The 23,352-nt window shown below is 47.5% G+C and overlaps 1 protein-coding gene across 10 annotated transcripts in view; it reads right to left on the bottom strand.

Annotated features, from left to right (window-relative positions):
• Positions 1–23,352, bottom strand: part of TPM3 (tropomyosin 3) — a 322,771-nt gene that overhangs the window by 156,757 nt on the left and 142,662 nt on the right. For 2 of the 10 annotated variants that reach the window (XM_069651674.1, XM_069651653.1), the window contains exon 1: positions 14,617–14,865. The exons of 5 other annotated variants lie outside the window; for them this stretch is intronic. In XM_069651674.1, coding sequence (XP_069507775.1) covers positions 14,617–14,748 — 132 coding nt within the window. In that variant the 5' untranslated portion in view covers positions 14,749–14,865. Of the gene's footprint in view, positions 1–14,616; positions 15,111–23,352 lie in introns of those variants that run through there. 3 more of the 10 variants (XM_069651661.1, XM_069651682.1, XM_069651667.1) reach the window with 3 other exon arrangements.

A 23,352-nucleotide genomic window follows, 5' to 3' on the forward strand; every position in this document is an offset into this window, starting at 1 on the left:
AAAATTGGGGGACAAGAACGTAAGAGCTTTTTGGTCTCTGATCAAATCCTCGGGTGCCCATGCTGATCCGATTTTGACCAACAGAGAGAGTGAATCCCGCTGGACGGCCCACTTCAATTTAGTCTTTGGAGGCCCTTCCAAAATCTCTGAATGCGGGCGTTGCGACACAAGCGAGGAATGGGTAGACGCAGCGGACAGAGACCATCTCAAATGCTATAAGCAAATTAAAAAATTCAAGGGCCCCGGGCCCAGATGGGGTGACAAACGCAGACTTGAAAGATTTTCCAGAAGAATGGACAGTCTTTCTCTCTAAAGTCTTCGAAACCTGCGCTAAGCGCCGTCGACTGCCGAGATCAAGGACAACAGCTGTGGTAGCCCCAATTTTCAAAAAAGGCGACAGGACCAACCCTCAAAACTACTGTCCAATAAACTACCGTCCAATTGCACTTCTTGACGCAATACGGAAAGTGCCGCTCAGCACTCTCAAAAGCAAATCACAGGATAGAGCCGCACTGCTGTTCCTTGCATTTGTAGACCTCTCACAGGCCTTTGACATGGTGGACAGGCCACTACTGTGGAACAAACTGTCAGCCGCCAACTGCCCCAAGACAATACTGAATCCAATAAGGGCCCTGCATACGAATACATCAATGCGAGTAAAGCTGAACATGAAAGGCCTATTGTCTGAAGAAATTCCAACGTCTAGGGGAGTAAAACAGGGCTGTCCCCTTGCTCCGGCCTTATTTACTGTTTTTCTAGGAGATTTTAGCGTTTCTGGAGAAACAATGAACCCCCCCCCCCCCCCCCGGAGAATAGGAGAAGCGACAGTCGGAAGATTACTTTACGCGGACGACATCTCTTTGACTGACCAAGCACCCATTGGCCTACAAAGGCAATTAACCAATCTAGCAAGCTACATTAAAACGAACAAATTGCAAATCAATGTCAAGAAAACAAAGACAATGATCTTGGGGGGGGAAAAAAAGAAAAAAGAAATCAAAAAAATAAATCCAGCACCAACTTGAAATGCCCGCCTTGGCAACTAGAAAGCCACCCCATTGAAGTTGTGAAGGAATTTAAATAACTGAGTGTCATGTTGGACAACTCCCGTTCAGAGATCTCTATGCAGCGCTTTATATGGTCGAAGGTAAGATCCTCAGCAATTCAAGCAAGAATGCTAGATAAAATCGGCAGGTTCTCCTCGATTCCGTTGCTAACCTACTACAAGTCAAAAGTGGTTCCCAGTTTACTGTATGGAGCAGAAGCTATGCTAGCACCCCCAGAGGAGATCTGGGTTAAGATCAAAGGATTCTTCTGGAGATCATTTCTGTCTCTACCTAACTCCACATCTATGTCGGCCATCAGGAGAGAGCTAGGCCTAATTTCCTTGGAGGCCCAGGCAGAAAACAACAGCATGTCTCTGTACAGAAATATCTTGCTCTCTGAAGCTTCGCCTTTGTTCATTCTGCTTCAAAAAGAACTCTAGTCAGGCAGATCGAAAATGCTTACAGCTTGGGCTTCAACGAGGAAATCCAAACTGGAATCCGTTGTGTGTTCTGAGACAGAACTGATGCAAAACCCACTGAGAATAAAAAAAACAAAAAAAAACTTGAGGAATTTGACTGGATGAAGACTCAAGAAGCTGCGACCAAGAATAAGCTACTAAGGCACCTGCCATCCTTTGCTAGGAAACTAACTATCCAGCTGAAATTTACAAAATATTTCCAAGCAAGCACCTTCGAAATCTTTTTATTAGAGCCAGACTGAATCCATTGCCAACGAACAAAATCCGTTTTATCAGAGGACTGGCAACTACGGACGTCTGCAGACTATGCAACGAGAAGGACAAAACAGAATCTATCCATCATCTAGCAACTTCATGCACGGCACTTCAATCAATATGGAAAAGCTACCTAAAACCGGTCCTGGAGCCTTACGGGGTCCCTGAAGAATCGAGCTGGTGGCCACGTATGATCAGTGGCCACGTATGATCAGTGGCCAAAGAACCGCTTGGACCATTGCCATTATCAAAATCCTACAGTCAGCACTTGAACAAATTGACTCAGTAACCAAGACTGGGAATGACAGATAAACAAAAACAGAGGAGGAATGAAACAGCACTAATGCATAAACCAGGAAGGAAAAGAAGGCTCGAAAGGAGCTGGCTCTGTTTTTTGCATTAATTTTGTTAATGCAATAAAAAAAATAAAAATAAAAATAAAAAATAAAAAATCGAAAGTATAGGACAAAGAGGAGCCCTGTGGGACCCCACATTCAAGCTCCACGATTTGTGTGGTGAAACCATCCAATATAACCCTCAGAGTTCCATCTTTGAGAAATGATTCAAACCATTTCACGACCTTTTGAGGCTTTTCCCACCAGTCCAATCCGTTGTGCCATTATCTGGTGGTTTACTGTATCAAAGGCCGCAGAGAGATCGATCCAACATCAGTAACACTGTTGATCCCCCCCCCACATCCCCCCTCTCCCATCTGCAACCTCCAGTAGATCATTGTGTACGGCTAAAAGAGCAGACTGTGCCATGATTCGGGCGAAATCCCGACTGAAGGTTGTCCAATAGCTTCTCTTTATCTACGAATGCCTGGAACTGGGTACACCACTTTTCCCAGAATTTTCATCTGCCACATTAGGTTAGCGACCAGTCGGTAATTCTTCATTACTTCCGGATCTAGGGTGGGTTTCTTCAGCAATGGTTTTAATAATGCTTTCTTTAGAGCTATGGGTACTTGTAGTTGTTCACAAAAGGTCCTAATGAACAGTGTCAATTCATTCGCAGCATATGCTGGCATTCTGCATGAAGTCATTAGTGGGTTTCAGTTGGCTTAAAGGAATGGTTCGCCCAAAAAATGCTATTGCAAAAAAAGATGAGCAATAATAAAAAAAATATAAAACAAATATCGATAGGGACTTAAAGTCCCTATGTAAAATTGAGAAAATGAATCTCAAAATTTTAAAAAGGAAGCACATGGGGGGCATCCATTTTGTGAAATGGATGCCCGCCTGTGCTTGCTTTTGCGGCACTAATGAAGGAAAAGCCAGCCAGCTGTAGTAAACAAAAGCTACCACTGGGTGGCTTTTCTTTCATTGGTACCGGGACTCGGAGGACGCAGACCGGAGACTACAGGCAGTAAAGCTGCAGCTGCATCTCAATAAGTGCTATTTTTTTTAAAAATAAGCACTAGCTGCGTTTTTTCCCCTAATTTTCCGGGATCTAGTATGAACCGTGTATAAATACTGGCTACCACAGCGGTTGGATATATAAAAGGGGTACTAGGCCAGCTTATGCTAGAGAGAAACTTCCAATTTCCAGATAAGAAGCGTAATATTTGAATTCAGGGTTGTACAACCTTTTGGCTCTCCAGATGCTCTGGACAATTCTCAGCCAGAATAGTCAATGGTGACAGATCATGGGAGGAGATCTTCAAAACATCTGGAGAGCCAACATCTGGAGAGACGCCAGTTGCAGGCCCCTGGTGTAACACGAGTCAATAATAAAATGTACCCGATAAGGATCTACTAGGAATTTGTGTTGGGAATACAGAAGATGTACAGACACCCATTTGTGAGCAACTTTGAAAAAAGTCACATTTATAACAAATCATGCTAGCTTTAGAAGAAAAGCATGAAACAGTAAAGGCTAATTATAGCACGGGTGAGATCCCTCCGTTGGCTTCTACTGGATCCAGTTGCTGACATGAACTTTGTGGTTTTACAATCCCAAGAAACCTACAAATGGCAGAAAAAAGCACCCCATGTGTGCACGATCACAAAAGAATGATGTGCAATACATAATATACTTTGAACGCATAGCACACATGATCAATAGTGTTCTTCCCAAACACCTTAAAAAATGCTTAAAAAAAAATTAAAAAGGCATTCTATTTTACCCAAGTCTACTTTCTGAACATCTATAGTAACAGCAAATCAATGGTTTGTCACGTTGTCTTTAAAAAAAAAAGAAAAAACGTTGCATATAGGTGTGCATATTTCTCTTTGCACCAACGGTATGGGTGCCAATTATTTGGGGCAGGGCACCGCTTGGGAAGAGACGACTTGTTTACCATCATCGGCTACCTGCCCAGAGTACACTAAAGACATTCACGGATTACGATACAGCTACCCACAGCGCCCCATAGCTTAGCGCTATAGAAGTTGTCACTACCATGCAGGCAACATTAGTTATAAATTCAATCTCATTTGTGCCTCTTCCTCCTTTTCCCCTGGCACTTTCCCCGTTCGCACTTCCCCTTGCGCGATTTCAATTTAATTTGGCTCAGTAAGATCGTTGTCTGTCTTCCGCCTGTTTCCCCCTTCCTTAACTCGTTGCGCCTTGAAACACTTAAGTGCGTTACACATGCCTCATCATATCCTTTCGCGTCATCCTTGTCCGTTACAGGTCCATTTGCCAGTCCCACCTCCGTGCCTGGATAATGGGCTGCAATGTGATGTTATCTGTTCTTCAATATTAAATTTGCAGTTAAACGCTTTGATGCCATGCCCGCAACTAAACAGCCGCTTTTTGTTACTACTGGACCTCTCCTTCGGTCACAACTTACCGCTTAAGCCTCTGCGCCACTTCGCCTTAAATTTGTGGGATGAGGGTGTACAGGGTTGTACAGCACAGATGCTAATGGGAGGTTTCACAAGAGTGGAAATGTTTGGTGTAAACATGGGCAGACAAGACCAGACTGAAATATGCCAGCTGCCAACGGATTTTTGCTCACCTTAGGGGAAGCAACAAGCCATAATAGGAAACTAAGTCACGCTGCACGGATGGCAAGGGGCAGAAACAGGAGGGTGAGTGAAGAGTGCAGGCTATGGTGGATGGAATGCAGTGATGACTGGTGAGATTTCCATGAAAAGAAATGCATCCGGCCGGACAAAGACATTGGGATATACCGTTCCACTTGGTTATGTCTGTTGGGCGACAGCTCAGCAATCAGTGTTTTGGTTTTAGCACAAAATTGGCCTTGTTGGACCAGCCGACTGGCGTCGAACCCGTGTGTGCAGAAACATGGAGTGAAGATAATTTCCCCAGAGCAAAATAAAAATGGAGACTGCTTCAATATGAAGCGAGAGAGTTTACCTAAAAGATGTTCATGCAAGATTTCTCCAACTTATTGGCTACCATGATAAAAAGGGTGCACCTGCAAGATAGAGGCCTCGAAATATCTTCGTTTCAGGAAATAACCATGTACCTTTCTGAAGGAGAGTTAATCTTCATTGATATATGATATGGCATTTATAACGCGCCTATACACAAGTGTTTCAAGGCGCGACGGGGCAAGGGGGGGCAAAGGGAGGACAGACAACGATCTTACTAGGCAAGGTGTCATTCAGATCGCGCAAGTGCATGGGAAGGGGGGGGAAAGGGGAAAGTGCAGTACATGGGAAGTAGAATAAATAAGAAATAAAACACATAAAAAACAGGCAAGTGCAGGAAGTGCGGACAAAGTGCTGGAAAGGGGACTGAAGAGATACAGAAACAGTCCCCAAGTGCAGGGGTTGCCAGGGAGGCAGTGCTGGTGGGCAGTTGACTGGGCGTGGGCCAGAGATCAGAAGGGTGGCCAGGTAACCAGTGCAATTTCAGTCAGGAGTTCAGCAAGGTAGGGGTGGAGAGAAAGCAGAAGCAAAGAGGAAGGTTTTGAGGTGTTTCCGGAACCGGAGGTGGTTCTCCTCGAGTTCAGGGAGGCAGGAAGGCTGTTCCAGAGAGAGGCCCCTGCTGAAGAGTGATCTGCCAACTCGTTGCTTGGAGAAGCGACTGACCCTGAGGGAGTTGGAGGCAGATTAGCGAAGAGCTCGAGAAGGAAGGTATTTAGGAAGAGAGAGTTGAAGGTATTTCAGCCCCAGACCTCAGAAGGCCTTGTGTACAATGCAGAGGGTTTTCATTTAATCCTCGCAGCCACTGGGAGCCAGTGCAAAGATTTCAGTACGGGAGAGATACGATCCCTGGGCTTGAGGCCAAGGACAAGTCTTGCAATCCTGATCTGGATAAGTTGCGGAGGCAGGAAGATTTAGATAGAGGCTGTTACAGTAGTCCAGCTTGGAGAGGACCAGGGCTCTGGAGACAGTGAGCTTCTGGGGGAAGGATAGGAAAGGAAGAATACCTCGAAGGAGGTGCAGTTTCTAGTGTGACCTCTTAAAGACGTCAGCGGTGTGAGGGGAGAAGGAGAGTGCAGAGTCGAATATGACCAAGGTTTTTTGCCTTGCAGGTGGGAGTGGGAGGAGGGCCAAGAGAGGCTGGCCAGAGAGCTGCAAGCAAGGATGGAGTGGGTGTGCCGATGAGTAGAATCTCCGTTTTACTGGCATCAAGGCAGAGGTCATTGGCGGCACACCAATCCTGGATGGCAGACAGACAGTCAGAGATTAGGGAAGGCGAGGAGGAGGCCGCTGAGGGTAGCCTGAAAATGAGTTGGGCGTCATCCGCATAGCACTGAAAGTTGGGACAGAGTGGCGAAGCGGTGGGCAAGGAGTGCCAGGTATTGTTTGAACAGCCAGGGAGAGAGGTTAGATCCCTGGGGGACACCACAGGTAGAGAAAAAGAGTCGGAGAGGAAGGACCCAAGTTGGACCTGGGAGGGTTGGTCGGAGAGGAAAGAAGTCAGCCACGCCAGAGCCAGACCAGTGATACCGAGGTTGTCACGGAGATGGTTGAGCAGGATGGCATGATTGACAGTGTCAAAGGCAGAAGAGAGATCAAGCAGGATAAGAAGGCAAGGGGTGTTAGAGTCAAGGTTGGAGAGCAGGTCTTCACGGATGTTCAGGAGAGCATTTTCTGTGCTTCTGGCAGCTCTGAAACCAGACTGATGGTCATGAAGACAACCAACAGATTCAGTGTGGAGATGGAGTTGGGAGATGGCCAGGAGCTTGCCCAGGAAGGGAGTTATGGAGGGTTTCTTAAGGAGAGGGTGCACAAGGGAGTGCTTTGGGGGGGGGGGTGGGGGAAGAGAGACTCCAGTGGCGAAGGAGTGATTGCAGAAATCCGCCAGGGCAGGAGCTAGGGAGTCAATGTGATCCTTAATAGTTTTGCAGGAACAGGGGGGGAACCTGTTCTCAACAAGACTTTCATAGATCGGACTTGTCTCGAAACCTCGTCTGGAGAGAAAAGGGGAAAGGTGGAGAAGGAGGGATGGCAGCAGAAGGGCCAGAGGAAGAGCGGGAGGGGGCTGAGAGGAAGAGCATGAGGACAGGATGTCCTGAGTTCAGCCGAGTTGTTCGATGTTCGATGCCGCAGAGACGCGGGCTTGGATATGAGCTCTCTTCTTGATGAGGACAGAGAGCCGGTATTGCCTTTGCAGCAGGCCAGTTTGTCAGAGGATGAACTTGAAGCACGCCATTTCCTCTCGGCAACACTGCACTTACGTTTTAGGCTGACGAAGTCTGAGTCATACCAGGAGTTGCTCTTGGCTTTGGGCGGATTCTCATGACAGGGGCAAGGATGTCAAGAGTATCAGATATAGAAGAGTGGAGAGGGCTGTGTCAGGGTGAGAGTCAGCCAGGGGGAGTGGAGGAGGTGAGAAGGTGGCAGCGAAAGCCTCAACTGACACGTGCTTCATGGGTCGGGTGACCGAGAAGGTGGGTGGCAGTGACGGAGGTGGCCGTGGAGGAAAGGAGAAAGTGGTCACTCCAGGAGAGAGGAGTGGAGAGAGGGAAAGGTCTGAAGAGATCAGAACATCGAGTGTGTGCCCTGCAGAGTAAATCGGGCCAGAGGGGAGAAAAGTGAGGGAGAGGGAGTCGCAGAGGTCGCGAAAGAGTTCAGAGGGGGGACAGGAGGCATCCAGGTGGATGTTGAAGTCTCCAAGGAGGAGTTGAGTGGTTGAGGCCAGGAGTGAGGAGGAGAGGTCTGTCTACTCAAGAGAGGAAGGAAGAAACCTGACCAGGTGGCCGATAGATAGCCACAGTAAGTGAATGGCTAGGCGAGAGAGAGCCTGCAGACGAGGCATTCAAAAGAGTAGTACTACGTAGAAATGATAGAGGCAGAATCCACTCTGGGAAGATAAGGGCTATGCCCCCACCAGAAGGGTTGGGCCTGGGCGCGGAGAAGATATTATAGCCATCAGGTAGGAGCGTGTCAAAGCTGGTGACAGAGCTGGCCGTAAACCATGTCTCAGTGAGACCGAGGACATCAAGGTCAAGTTCTTCAAGAAGGCGGCAGATGTCAGAGGAGCGTTTGACAGCGGAGCGGGAGTTAAGAGTGGCAATGTGGAGAAGGTTGCCCTCCTTGAAGGACTTCCGGGGAGGGGTACAGATCAGAGGTACGCCCTGCGCAGGTGTAGAAAGCGCCCGCGAGGAGGCAGTGAGGGAGGGGGTAGGCAAGCTAGCCAAGGAAAGGGGGGGGGGGGGACAACAGGAGAAGAAAGGAAGTTGATAAGGCGCGGAAAGCGTCTATCAAAGAGATGAAGGTTGGCCTGAGGGCCTTGGACCAAGATGGTTCCATTAGAGTAGACATTAATGATGACCTTAGAGGAAAGGAAGGAGGCCATCCCAGCGAGTGCCACCATTAATGGGAGAAGAGGAGAAAGGCGAGAGAACAGACCATATGTGGGGTCCATAGATCTGGAGAAGGAACGACAAAGAGGATGTTGGTGAGAGTTTCCTTGGAGGAGGCACCGATGTAGGTGTCAGCGATAGGGAGACCTGGGTTGGAGACCAGGATGTCCTTTTTAAACTTTTTCCTACCAGACTTAGTGAGGAGAGCAGGATAGTCAATAGTGAAACAGTTTGAAAAGATGGGGGAGACAGAGCACCATAGAGTAGGGGGGAGGGGGGCCGGGGTAAGCAGACAAGACAGTGAGGCAAGTGAGCAGGAGAGTGGCACAGGACAAACTAAGACAGGAAAGAGGACAAACCTCAATTTGAGAATCATAAAGAGGGAGAAAAGGCCTAGGTTTCACAGAGCAACTTTAAATACGGTGACAGTGCACAGTCGAAACAGTGAGATCACACGCTGACTCAGTTGGTGAAACCAGGTGGCCACAGTTGACAGGGGGCCCAGACCAATGGGCAGGGTGGCAACAGGCATCCCCACAGGCGTCCCCTGCAGACAAAATACAATAGCACAAGGTAGAGAAAAAAGTAGTCAGCAGCGATCAAATATCACAAAATACAGCTTTTATTAATAATTAAAAAACATACAGATGTTAAAACCTAGTAAAAATAAAGTGCAAGTGACACCAAACTAAATACTCACAATCAAATTGTAACAATTCATCTCTAGTCATTCAATAGACTAGGTACAAAACTCCTATTGACACATTAATGTAGTATATACACAGGAGGAAAATATATTGGCCAATGACGACCCAAATACATAGACCAGTAGGTCTAATCCCTGCTAGTATGCCTCGACATGTTTCAGTTCATGTGATTTCTTGAGAACTTTCTTCAGGAGGAAGTATTTTGATCCGTCACTTTCTTTTTAGCATTCACTGCAGCACTTCATAATTCTAAAGTGCTTAACCCAAAAGGAGGTGCTAGCCTTTAGGGTCGAAGTAGTATAGGGGAAATCTGGACAATGTTCCGTCGTCAAGCACAAAATGCACCCATTCCAGATTCAAATTCTCAAGGTAAAGCAAGTGGCGCCAGAAAATACAGATCTAGTCTTGGCGGGCAATGCAATCAGGGCGTAATCCTTTTCACTCCTCTCCATACAGTTTAGAGAGAATCAGAATGGGGGATAGAATCCACTGTGTTTTAAAATCCGATTTGGTTACCATCACCAGCGGGAAGCTTAACGATGAGCCAAGTTACACTCGGCTCATCTTTAAGCTTCCCACTGGTGAAGATAACCAAATATTTTTTCCTCCTGTATATACTACATTAATGTGTCAATAGGAGTTTTGTACCTAGTGTATTGAATGACTAGAGATGAATTGTTACAATTTGATTGTGAGTAGTTTGGTGTCACTTGCACTTTATTTTACTAGGTTTTAACATCTATGTTTTTTAATAATCAATAAAAGGTGTATTTTGTGATAATATTTGGTCGCTGCTGACTACTTTTTCTCTAACTTGTGCTATCGCATTTGGTCTCTATAATCCCCTCTTGAACATAGAGGTTCCTTTTACTACCCTAGGGAGTAATTGTTTTCTGAAGGGTTTCCTTCTAATATATTCTGTCCCCTGCAGACACCAAAGAAGCTGCCCTTTGCCAGCCGAGGGGGCTGCCAAGCAGGGGGGCTGCCCAGGAGGGACAGAGCAGGGGGGCTGCCCAGGAGGGACAGTATAAACCAATAGGAGGGGTGGGGGGGCAGGCAGGACCAGAGGTGGCTGCAGGGGGGGGGGGGGGTGGAGGAAAACAACACGCTCAGAGTGCGGGCTCACAAACTATTATCAAATTATAATAGCACAAATTTGCGGCAGGGCTGCCTCCGAACTCGTCCAAACTCCGGCCTGGTGAATGGAGTAATTACCGGTCCATTCCGAGGTAGGAGGGACCGGTAATTCCCCATTCACCAGGGCCATTCCCCATTCCCATTTGAGCCCCCACAGGGCTCAATGGGAAGGTGGCAATAACGGTACCGTAAATTACGGTACCGTTATTGACCCCGGAGTCCCTTTGCGGGTCCCGTCCTTAACGCCCAAGGAAGGACCCGCAAAGGGAACTCTTAGTAGGGCGGTAAGGGTTTAACGGCACCGGACTCATTACCGGTGACCGTTAACCCTTACCGCCCTACTCTGAATGAGGCCCAATATGCCAAAACACAGTGCACCCATGTACCTTTGCCATGACAGTCTTGCCACACCTCGAGCACTTGCCCTGCACAGTGGTAGCAGGGTAGGTTCAAAGGTCAAATATGCATTCCTGAACTCAGCTGCTGGAACACAGTTCCAACAGGCAGACCTCTCAATCAAATATATAATTGTACGTCCATAGTCAGCCTTGTGGCATGTTATATCTAACTAAGCCATGTCTGGTTAGCATATGCTGTAACTGGCATCACAAAATAATCAGAAGCATTTGAACGCCATCGTCACCCTAGTCAGGTGGCCTGTTCATGGAAGGGCTGTGAATGTATTAAGATGTCTGGCCGGAGTGTACCACGGAAACCAGGTGGGACACTGCCCAGGAACCAGTTCTCTTGATCCAGGGTCCGAAATTGAGGTGAGCTAGGAGCCATTTAGTTCCTGCTTGTAGTTTAGAATGCCTGGTTAGCTTGACACCAGCAGCGACGAGGAGCTACTTTTGGCTCCCCAGACTAATGGATGCTGAACAGCACATAAACCATAAGTGGTCATACATTATGGACAAAATTATATGTTGGAGTCTTATTTATGTACTAGATCGTCGTCACCCAGTGGAAGCTTCTTGGCACAATTCTGGATACCCAGGAGCTGCTTTTAGCTCCCGCTGACCCACTCTTAATGCCGGGCTCAGTGATCCCTTCAGGGAAGATAGACACCTTCCTCCAGGAGACCGAAACCATCCTTGGGAGGTCACCTAGTGCTTCAAAAGACAGCCGTGACCCAACAAAGGCCCTCTCACACCAGGATCCTGATGACTGGAGTCCTTGCAAAATAGGAACAGATGAAGGGGTGGAGTTGAGCAACACAGAGGAAAGGTTTAGTCCTGAGATGCATTCGCCATCTTGGATTTTGCGGGGACTCCCCAAACTTCCTACACATTGCCCACTTTATGCAGACAAAGCAATCTAGGTATGACATCAGAAAGCAGACAACAAATGTTACAGCAGGCTTGGCCGCACAAAATAAGCTTACTTCATCCACTGTACCAGGTTGCCTTTATAAAGGGGGAAACACTCCCCTTAGCTGAAACATTTGTGGACTTCAAGTCAAGAAGGATTCACATGAAACGGTCGAGGATTGTCTATTCCAAAGCCTTCTTCCATAGACGTGAAGGTAAAAAAAGTTTCCAGCAAGAGGGAAGATCACCCCCCTACCCGCCCCATGGGAATATTTGGGGTGAAACTGCTGAGGACCAAGACCTCTCTGCTGCCTACTTACTGGAACAATAATCCTGTCTACTTGAGTTGAAGGACCACAGCAGGTACCAACGATCCTCCTGGAGTGGCAGGCAGTGCAGAACAAAGGACTCCCCTTATCCCTGGAGACAGAGCTGGGCCTCACAAGAATTAAAAAAACCCATTTATAGCCCTGAGACTCTTCATGCCGGCCTGGCGAGGTGCCACGGATCTCAACTACTTTTACCACTCTAAGAAGTTTGAATCGCTTAACAGCTTCCTTGAACCGCCTCGGCCCTAGCACAGGCTCAACCCAGCAGAAGCACTGTCGCAACCCAACTGCCCACCCGGCCTGTTGGGAGCCACCAACTCGACCCGTCTTGAACGCCAACTCGACCCACAGAGAGCCATGTCTGGAAGCCAACTTGCTACTGGAACAGTGTGACCAGACCATCTACGCCCACCTCAACTGAAGAAAAGCCTCCGGGATCAATGCCATGGAGTCCCTAAGACAGGAGAAAAGATTTGAAGTGGTCCCCCTAAAAGGGCCCTTGTGACTTAAGACCCCACTCTGCCATTTCAAAAATGGGCAGCTCAAATCACATGCCTGCAACCACAATTTCACCCAGAGTGCCCTCTTTGCTCTCAGACTTCATACTAAGTTTTCCCTTTACATGGGGTCGGTTTTTGGTTGTGTGCATTGTCCGTTTTTATAAAAGGATCCTAATTTCATAGAACCAAGGTTGCACATTCTTCTATTTTGGCATCACCATACTATTGTTCGTTTTGCCTCAGTACCAGCTCTTAAAAGTATAGCATGTGCTACCTAAAAGGCAAAAGAGGCAAAGGAGGTGTGTACCTCATTTCACCTTTATGATTGGCATCTCTGCTGGTGTAGTATTAGTGGCGGAGCTAAGAATTACTAACAAGGCAAGCAAAGGTTCAAATTATACACAATATGTGCAATCTGGGTACATGGATCAGAAGCCATATTGGAGGATTGACTAATCTAATTGAACTGCTTCATTGGTCTATATGCGGGCACCACAACCGTTCCTTCGGGGATGATATGCACACATGGGCGAGGGGTTCTGATGTCAATATTTCGAAAAACGGTAATTAAATGTGTAAATAAGACCCCTGCATGATCAACATTTTAGCTATGCCTTTAGTTTAAGGAGACAGGTAGCATGCAGATGTCACAAGCCCAACCACTACCACGTAAAAGATTTACGAGGAAATGTGAACATTATCGCCCCTGTACCAGCCTTACTAACACTCTTCTTCTGGCATTACTCCAACTAATGCCTGTCCAAAAAGGGACAAAAATACTGCATGGTAGGACTGGAGTCTTAACCTGCTATTCACATCCTAGGTATATTGCTTGCTCTCAGACCACAAAAAGTAATTCCTTCAGATGCCGTAAAAATGGCTTTCTGGGCAGGCTCAGCTGTAGTTACCCGATAATTCCCCTGCACTATGTATGCATGGTAAGTAATGGGTAATACACACGCGAGGGGAGTGTGAACAGGCAAATAACGGACTAAAGCTCGAGACAAGTTGCAGTCGAAGCAATAGTTTACATTATGCAAACATGCACTATTCAGCGAGAAATCAGATGAGAATGTAAACTTAGCCACACGGGATCTCCACTTTTCAACCAACTATCCAATCTACCCGTGGGTCATCAATCCATGCGATGTAATAACTTCAAATAATTAAGAAAAAAATATGTTTCGGGAGCATTCACGTCAAGTAATGTACACATATACGGTTCCAATACCCCAAAACGCTTCATTTGCCGCACACCACACACTGTATTCAGCTGCAAGTGCCACAGGGGGAGGGCTAGCTCCCCGTCTCCTCTGCGTCAAAGATTACCACGGTACTTTCGAGTCATTTAGTCTTATTTCTAAATACATAGAACCGCTACTGGTTCCGTAAAGACAACATGCGCCCTCCATGAAACATAATACTATGAAGATCACAAAGCAATCGTCCCCAAAATGCCACTGTCACTTCTCAGACACCGAGTACAAAGGTTAAAGCGTGAGGAGAAAACGAGTTTATGCTGGCATATTAAGTGGAGCAGCTCTCGGCTCATACTGTCATGCAAATTTACTACACTCGCGACAAACCCGGCTGCTATATAACAATGTATCGCAGCTGTATGCGTTTTACTGTCAAAATACCCGCCCCCGCTGTGGCTTGGTGGCAGCCACCCCACCGACGGCAGAAGTCCAGCTCCTCCCTGCAGCGGTGGAGGGCGGAAGCTAGAACAGGAAGGGCTGATGCTACCTGCCCCGTGGCGAGCCGCGCCCTAGCGCTCCCTGCTCTGCGGCGCTCTACTGTGCACCCCAGACCATTAGCCCCCCGGAATCAGCTGGCCTTCTCATTCTCAGGTTTACTTCGATGTCACCTCACAGGTCCCTAACGTCACCCAGCTAGTCATCTGCTTTCAACACCACATGCAGCCTTCCTAGACTCCCCGGTTGTCAAAAGCCTTCCAGATCTTTAGACACCGCACCAGTTTCATCCGCTCCGATCCAAGTATTCCAACCTGGCGGCACACTGACTAAGCCCATCAACTTCTCATGGCCTGGAAGCCCCATGCGGGATCTCCATTTAACATACATTAAATACGGGTGTCGCCGCCCCCCACCCCCTCGACTCACTTGTTCGCGAGCCCGCCGCTCCTCCTCGGTCTCCCGCTGCAATCTTTCGACCCGCTCTTCGGCCTCGTCGGCATGCTGCTGTAGCACCTGGATCTTGCGCTTCACGGCCTCGATGCTGGTAACTCCTGCCATGGTCTGGTCCGCGCGCTCTGTCCGCTCTCACCGCCTGACCTCGCCCTCTCGCTCGCTCTCTCCCACACGCACACACTGCAGCTCTGCTTGTGCCTCCCGCTCACTATTTCCGGTCTACAATACACCGCCCTGATACATCGGAAGTGACCTCACATCCAACAACGCCCTAACAGGCCAAGACAAAAGACTAAATGGATGCCTCTGTCCAAACTTCAGATTGAGGGAATCCTTTATTATTCTACGCGTACTAAGAACAAAAATTACAGCGGCGCCCGCTGCAGTCGTTTCTTTCTAAGTATGTGGCGCGTACATTAAACAGCCAGAGACGTTTCAAGTGTCCCACCCAATAAGCTTTTATCATCAAAATGGCTTCTGTTTCTAGGAAGAAGGCATCTCATAGCCAACGCCATCTGCTGGACAGCAATGTGTTCGATGTTTCTCATAAGTGGAGGACTAATCACAGTTTCCCACAATTTATCTGGTAGAGCTGGGTCTGTTATGCCCCAAAACAGTGCTTTTATAAAAAAAAATTGCTAATGAAATATATGGTTGTATACGAATTGATCGTTTTACAACTGCTCGAATGACAATTGACCTTTTCACAATTGACCGAATTGTGAAGGTCAATTGTACCATATATGTGGGGGGAAACCCCCCACAACCCCCCACCCAACGCCAAACCCCCCAAAACCCATATATATATATATATATATATATATATTCGGTCAATTGTTAAAAGGTCAATTGTGACCCTTTAAATTCGGTCAATTGTTCATTCGAACAATTGTAAACGACCAATTTGGGTAATACCAAATATATACCCCATGAATCCTCATTCCAGTCTTAACTTGGTGAGGGGTGCTGCTCCCATGACAGGCAGTCATAACTCTCAACTCACTGTTATGGGCTCCTGTACAGCTGGAGCCGAGCGCCAAGCATTGGTACCGTACATTTCACCGAATCCAATTTCACGTAATCAGAAATCTTGAATTTTTTTTTTCTTCAAATTTAGGGTGGCCAACTGTCCCGGATTTCGTGGGATTGTCCCGCAATTAGTGACTCTGTCCCGCAGTTTGCAGAGTATCTGTGCAGGACGGAGGTTGTCCTGACTTGCGTCGAGACAAGCTGCCTCCAGCACAGCCACTCTGCAAACTGAAGAGGGCATTTACACAGCATGGCGGTGCCGCCTGCTGCTTTCTTTCCCCTGGTGGCTCTACAGCCCTGGCTCCTTTTGAGCCTACAGGTTGAGCTGTAACGCTCTGACACCTGGCTTAATTCAAATGCTAATGCTTTGTTCCTGGAGTTGTGATGGTCATGTTTGCAGTTAAAAAAACGTGACCATCACCTCCCAAGGACAAACCATTTGCATTTCAATTAAGCCAGGAATTAAGAGCCATTAAAAAAATGTATATTATAAAAGGGGCAGGCCAAACGTGAATGATGTTGCAATGTCACCGCCTTGTGGGCAAGTGTCCCGCGAAAGACTATCAAAGAGTTGGCCACCCTATTCGAATTGGTTAGGTAAGTGGGTACATTTAAAAACATAGATGGGTTGGGGTAAGGGAATAGAATAAAGTAGGTGGAAGTGGGATGTGGGGTCTCCAGCCGCATAAAAAAAAAAATGCGAAGATTTCACCTTAGGTGAAATGGATTCAGTGAAATCACGGATGTCTGTCAAGCATACCTCACACACACATGGAGTGTACGCCAGCCAGATAGTGAGTGAGCTGGCAAGCGGTAGGCCACTCACTCCTTTTATTATCTTTATCACATTGTCGCACATGTGACTCCGCACAAGCCTGGTGGCTTGGTGCTGATGTCACAACATCACATGCCAAGGGTAACGACAAACAATGGACACACCACAAGGCATAATCTACAGTTAAGTCAACTGTACTCAATAGCATCAACAATTTACATTTATACAATTATACAGTTGGCTCCGGGGTGATGGTAGAGATGACAGAGCACTGCTGGCAAGTCTCTGTACTGGGCCCACTTTAAGCATGAGGCCATGCCATGCAAGATCACAGCATTGGATAACCATCAATGTTCCGTGGGCAGCGGGAAGCATAATGGCATATATACATCTATACATTATTCTAGCCCAGTGTCACAGGTGCTGACAACATGTCTTCTTACAGTGTCCATTTTGAGCACACTTGACGTGCAGGACCCCGGCTTTAAAACGCACCTCTGTCATAGTTCCGTGGTGGCAAACTAGAACTATCGCTGGTGGAGCAGCTGTAGGCAGCGATCCGGATGTGCCACGTTCAGGCTCCCCAAGCAGGAATACTTCAGGGGGTGGCCCCCGAGCGGCAGCAGGGCAATGTGCCATCTCCAGGCTAGTGGGTCAGAACCCCTCAATAGGGAAAAGGCTGTAGGCAGTGGACAGGCCGTGCCACATTCAGGCTCTCCCCCAGGTGGAAGTAGTTTGGGGTGAGGCCCCCAGTTCATGCTCTTCCTCCAGACAGGATCAAGTAGCAACAGTGGCATTTGGGCTGCGCCACATGCAGCCACCCCCTCTGCCCAGGCAGGAGTGTCTCTGGATATTTGTGGGGCATTGGGGTGGCAGGCAGCGTGGCAGAGTGTTACTCCATAAAGGCCTGGCCGCACAAGCACCCTGTCAGAATATCGCGCCTTCTTTTGGCCCTGCAGAGTGGGGCATCATTTCCCATTGCTCCTCCATATGGGAGCATTTGAGGCAGGCAGCGGGACATCGTGCCATATTCACGCTCCCCAGGGCAGTCGTGGCCCCACCAACTCCTTGCTCCACAGATGGGAATGACAATTTTTTTTCTCTGCGATGGCCCATGACACGCGAATACCAAGCTCCCCCAGGTGGGAGTTATCGAGGTGGCGGTCCACGCCACGCCAGTGCAGTGAAACACGCAGAGTCCTTTCTCCCCCAGGTGGGAGACAGTTCCATTACTGCAGCAGCGGGTGAAGCCACATCATGTTTTCTCCCCCAGGCAGCAGTACAGTGCTTCAGCAGAGTGGTTCCAGCGCCCCTCTGCGGGCAGTGCCATACAGCAACCAGACTCCCCCCAGAAAGGAATTCACCATGCATGCGCCAGGGAGGCCGGCAGCAGCGCATTAGTCACCTAGACCATCCCACTGCTGTCGCCAGTTGTTATGAGCTCCAGGACCACCGGAGCCCAGCGCCAAGAATGCCTCACACATACACCACACAAGGAGTGTATACCAACCAGATAGTGGGTGAACTGGCAAGAGGGAAGCTGCTCGCTCCTTTTATTACCCTTGTCACATGATCACACATGTGCCCCAAATATGTGACTCTGCACTCTGTGCTGACATCACAACACTGACCCGCATTTGAGGGCCTCACCCACTCTTCCAACACAACACTATCTTCCCTACACTTCAATAACGCTTTCTCCAACAACCTAAAAAATGCATTAGTTCCCAATTGACTTCAATGTGGCCACCCGACAAGCACACATGATCTCAACCACCTTGTGGAGTCAGTAGGTTGAGAGGGACACAGGCATGTTCCAATTAAGTAAAAATACTTCCTTTGCACCTCTCCCCTTCTCCCTCTATCAAGCATGCTTAGGGTTTCCTCCTTTTTAGGGAAAATACAGTGGCATCCCCAGTATTCATATTTAGAGGGGCGGAGAGGGGCCACAGGCAAAAGTAGGGGGCCCCCATAATGGATAATGGCCTCAGCACACTTGTGTGTTTATATGCATTGTGACAAATCCCAGAGTATTGTCACTGCTTCTATGGGAGAAGCCCCTTCCCATGAGGCCAGAGAGGTGAGGCCACTACACAATAGTCCCCCTGTGGGCCTGTGGGGTGGTACTCAGTGGGTGGATCTCATGGGGTGGGAAACCGTTCATGGGACCAGTGATGATAACCCAGGGAGAATGCAGTATTCACTTAATCCTGTGGTACCCCCACTCTCCTCATACCCCAATCAGGTCCCTCTGGTTTCTCATACCTCTATGTGTTATAGTAGGGTAGAGGGTCTCATTCACATTACTGGGACAAGGAAGAGGGAGACTTACCCAAGCTTAATACAACATACCACTGAGACAACGAAGATAGCACAAGAAGGCAAAAGCCGAACGCAGAACCAACACACGTGGTACAGTTTTCAAGAGGCAGCCCCAATCATAAAAAGGGAAGAACAACGGAATCAAGCATCAAGACAGCCCCGGAGAAGCACAGAATGAGATGCCCGTTCTGTGACAGGAGACCCAAAGGCTGGAAGCCGGGATGCAGAGCGATGTGACTTTCCAAGAGGTCCAGGCAAGGTGGACCTAGCTGGTGCCAGAGAGAAGAAGCCCAACCGGCAAAAGCAGACCTAGAACGGGGACGGGAGCAGCTAGAGACATGAGGGAGAGTTTGGAGCTGCATAGCCGCGAGAAACAGAATGCTGAGTATGACAACAACACAGAAGCTAAGCCAGACACCAGCTGTATATCTCAGTTTTATGATTCCTTTCACGGAGGCTTTGTGGGTCTAGGTTGAAAGGGCCAAGGGCACTTCCTTCCTTGTCATCCTTTTGGGTCTCATAGCTTTTCGTCTCTGTTTCAACTGCCGTCCTGGAATAGCTATCTCCTTGTGCAGTTGGCCTTGCTTGTAGTGTGCTCTCATGCTCTGCTTTTATCCATGTGGTGAAGGTAAAGGGCCATCATGTGTGTGTGGTTATTGTCAATTGCCTGTCTCTGCCTGACCCCTGTGTTGGGACATGTCAGGTAAACAGCTCTGGTGTTAGTCCATTGTCTGTCACAGTGTAAGAAAGTGTTTATGTCGGAAAAGAGGGGTAGAGCTTCTAAATACCCAACAGGGTAAGATGGGGAATAGGTGTTAAAGGGAATGGGGTACCGTGTCTCGCCCGTCGTTGTCCCACTTCCACTCCCCGAAGACCCCTCATGCAGGTGATCCTCCCCCACTGGCCCACCCCCAGGATCCGGATACAATAGCGATGGCCGTGTCCTGGCCACCTGGATAACAGATCTCTGGGGACTTGCGGGTGAGACACCTTCAGGTTTCTCACACCTGGTATCAAAAAGCTTCCTCTCTTATCCTCCTTCAAACAGGCATGGAATGCCTTAATTTTAACATGTGATACTACCCAAGATATCACAAACGCCTTCTTGTGGTTCAATAAAGCCTTCCCTTACAAACCCAAAAAGGCTATCTTACATAAATGGTAGTCAGACGAAATTATTCTTGTCACACATTTATTTAATAATAACGTACCCATACCCTTTCATGACCTCTCTACCCGTTTCAACTTATATGGGTCAGATTTTAAAACGTATTCTAGTCTTACTAAGCTTATTTCCAAAGCTTTCCTGCATTATACTCATAATGCCCCTTCAACATATAATTTTGCACTCTCACTCCACCAAAGCATCCAAGTTCTACTCTATTCTGAATCAGCCCAACAATACCACCTCTAAACTCTATGACCCATGGAAATCTGATTGGAATCTACAAATTACTCAAGAAATGTGGACTAAGATATGGATACAATGCTTTTCCACTTCTGTTGCAGCAAACCTGACACAATCACACTACTTCATATTTCAGAGGTTATCTAACTTATAATTTATGGTGGAACTCTGTTTGCTCTTACCACAGAATTGAAAAAATGTTTGCCTTATCAACAAAGACTTTGCCTAAGTTTCATAATAAATGGAATGTCTTTAATGTGTCATATGTTCTCGCATTCAGGTAGCGGTTTGCGAGATGGGAATGGGTGTCTCTTCTCGTTCTTCCCAGGTTTCCCGGACAATGTCCAGGACATCTCTGGGGTCTCTGCCATAAAGTAGTTCAAAGGGGGAGAATCCTGTAGAGGCCTGTGAGGTTTTCCTCACGGCAAATGGTACCCGCGGGATCATTCAGTCCTAGTCTTTCCAGTTCTTGTCTACCAATTTTCACAGGATAAATTTTAGGGTCTTGTTGAATCTTTCTACCAAGCCATCGGTTTGAGGATGGTACACAGAAGTTCGTAAGGTGGTAATATCGAGTAGCGCTTTGACCTCTGCCATGAGCTTGCTCATAACATTTGAACCCTAATTGGTCAATATTTCCTTGGGAAAGCCAACCCCGGAATAATATGGTAGGAGGTCTTTAAGGATTTGCTGTGTGGTATTATTTTGCATTGGGATTACTTTAGGGTATCTAGTGGCATAATCAAAAATTACAAGGACATATTTGTTGCCTAGTCTGGATGTTTCTAGAGGTCCAATAATGTCCATCCCGATTCTTGAAAAAGGGACTTCTATGATTGGTAATGGATTCAAAGGGGCAGGCAATGGGAAATTTGTGCTGATTTATTGAGATATATCACACGTCTGTATAAAGGTCTTTATATTGACGTGGATACCTGGCCAGTTAAACTTACCACTGATGTGTGCTTGGGTTTTGGATTGTCCCAAGTGGCCCATAGTAAGATGGGAATGCGCAATTTCTAGTACAACCTTTCGGTGGGTCTTGAGGATCATCAACTGTGTTTTTATTATTCCTTCATTTGATGTTTCCCTCCTATACAACAATCCCTGTTTTAAGAAGAAAAAGGGGCTCCCTTTTCCTATACCTTCTCCTTACAGAATGGCCTCTAGAAAGGCTTCAGCGAGAGTGGGATAATTTAGCTGGACAAAGGCTAGATCGGGATAGATGGATGTACTTCAAATGGGACTTTGCCATGATTCTGTAAGAGAAACTTTACGTCCCCTTGGAAGTCGGGGTCGATGATGCCTGCTAAAACGTCTATACCGAACTTTCATGGTAGTCCAGACTTTGGGGATAACCTGCTGTAACACCCCGAGGGGGTATCAAAACCAAATCAGTAGGAAGCATTCCTCTTTTCCCCGGGGGAATATCAGCTTCCCTACTGCTACAAATATTGAAACCTATCGATTGCTTTGTGGCAACAGAGGGGTTAAAAGCTCTATGACCAAGTCTTTGAAATTGTAGGGTTCCCCAATTTGTTTCAATTGAGTCACATCCCACTTCTGACACCTTATAGAAGGAACTCATGGTGGCAACAGTAAAGACAGACACACGTGATCACAGTTCAAGGGTGTTTATTAAAACTGAATGAATGGGTGTGAAACACACCTAATCTAAACCTAAATCTAAGATCGTAGCAAGCTACGAGCATCAAATAATAATAAGGCAGTCCTAGTGGCGTCTTGTCAAATAAAAATGGCCTATACTAAAAAACCTATTGCCAATCCTTACCACTAAGTTACAAAATAGTGTGGGGTAATGTTCACCAGAAAAGAAAGAAGTGTTCACAAAACGATAAGTCAGGATGGTATGGCTGGGGTTTCCCTTCCCCACGTTTAAAGCCTGGGACAAGACGGGACTTCGGAGCACAGCACACTCCGCTGCCTCACAAGCACAAGGTTACAGTTCAGTTCCATGATAGCAGGACCTTCAGGGGCCAAGTCTCTTTTCTACAAAGTCTCTTGCCTTAGAAGGCCTACTGGACCAAAACAGCAAAGTTCCTTTGGTGTTCTTGCACATTGGGCGATTGCTCTTCGCTCCTTGAATCTCCCTCCGCCGGGCTTGGATCCTTCTTGCAACGCAGGCCTCCCTCTGTCGGGTTCACTACGCCCTTTGACTCTTAATAGCAACACAATGTTCTCGGTTGTATCATACTTCACTCCGATTTGCAGGAATCCCTCAACCGGGTTCACATTTGCCAATTTCACAGTTCACTTGGCTTTATCACGATGCAGGATTTCACTTCTTTTAGCTTTTCCCTTGGCATCCCTCTGTCGGGTTCACATAGCCATCTTTAACACAGTTCATGAATTACTAACATAGTTCAGGATCTGCTTTATCTCATCAGAAAGCAGGGGTTACCTTCCTCTATCTTTCTCTTGTCAATGGTTCAGAGACTTTCGATTGTGCAGAGGATTTGAAGTAACCCTTGTAGGACAACCCTGACACCTCATGCTGCCCTCTACTAGGGCCTTCTGGTACTTGTAGGGTCAACACAGAAAAAGGGGTCAGCCAGAGTCCTTCGAATGAGCACTCCTGTGGCACCTGACCACTCTGCAGCTGGCCCTTCTCTGGGCTTTCCCCAAAAGTTCAAACACACATAAGTACTTTGTTCACAAGTCTTTGTGTTCACAATATGTGGCTGATTGCAACCTTCAGCTCAACACAGTCCGGCTTACTATCAGCTCTCTCCGACTCACCGGCTGTGTTGAACTCCCTGCCGTTTCTTGTCTTTGGAGTCAAGGATGGTACCACGGTAGCCAGCATGCCTCCCCGCCTGGGCTATCAGCACAGAAGGCCCCCATGCACTGTTGACATCCGCTACGCTGCACACCAGCTGTATATCCCGGTCTTACGATTCCTTTCACAAAGGCTTCGTGGGTCTGGGTTGAAAGGGGCAAGGGCACTTCCTTCTTTGTCATACTTTTGGGTCTTGTAGCTTTTCATCTCCGTTTGAACTGCCGTCCTGGAATAGCTGTCTCCTCGTGCGGTTGGCCTTGCTTGTAGTGTGCTCTCGTGCTCTGCCTTTTATCCCTGTGGGGAAGGTAAAGGACAGTCAGGTGTGTGTGGTGATTGTCAATTGCCTGACTCTCCCTGATCCTTGTGTTGGGACAT

This window comes from Ambystoma mexicanum, chromosome 1p (genome assembly GCF_040938575.1).
Source record: "Ambystoma mexicanum isolate Mex_15411 chromosome 1p, UKY_AmexF1_1, whole genome shotgun sequence".
Classification (NCBI taxonomy): Eukaryota; Metazoa; Chordata; class Amphibia; order Caudata; family Ambystomatidae; genus Ambystoma; species Ambystoma mexicanum.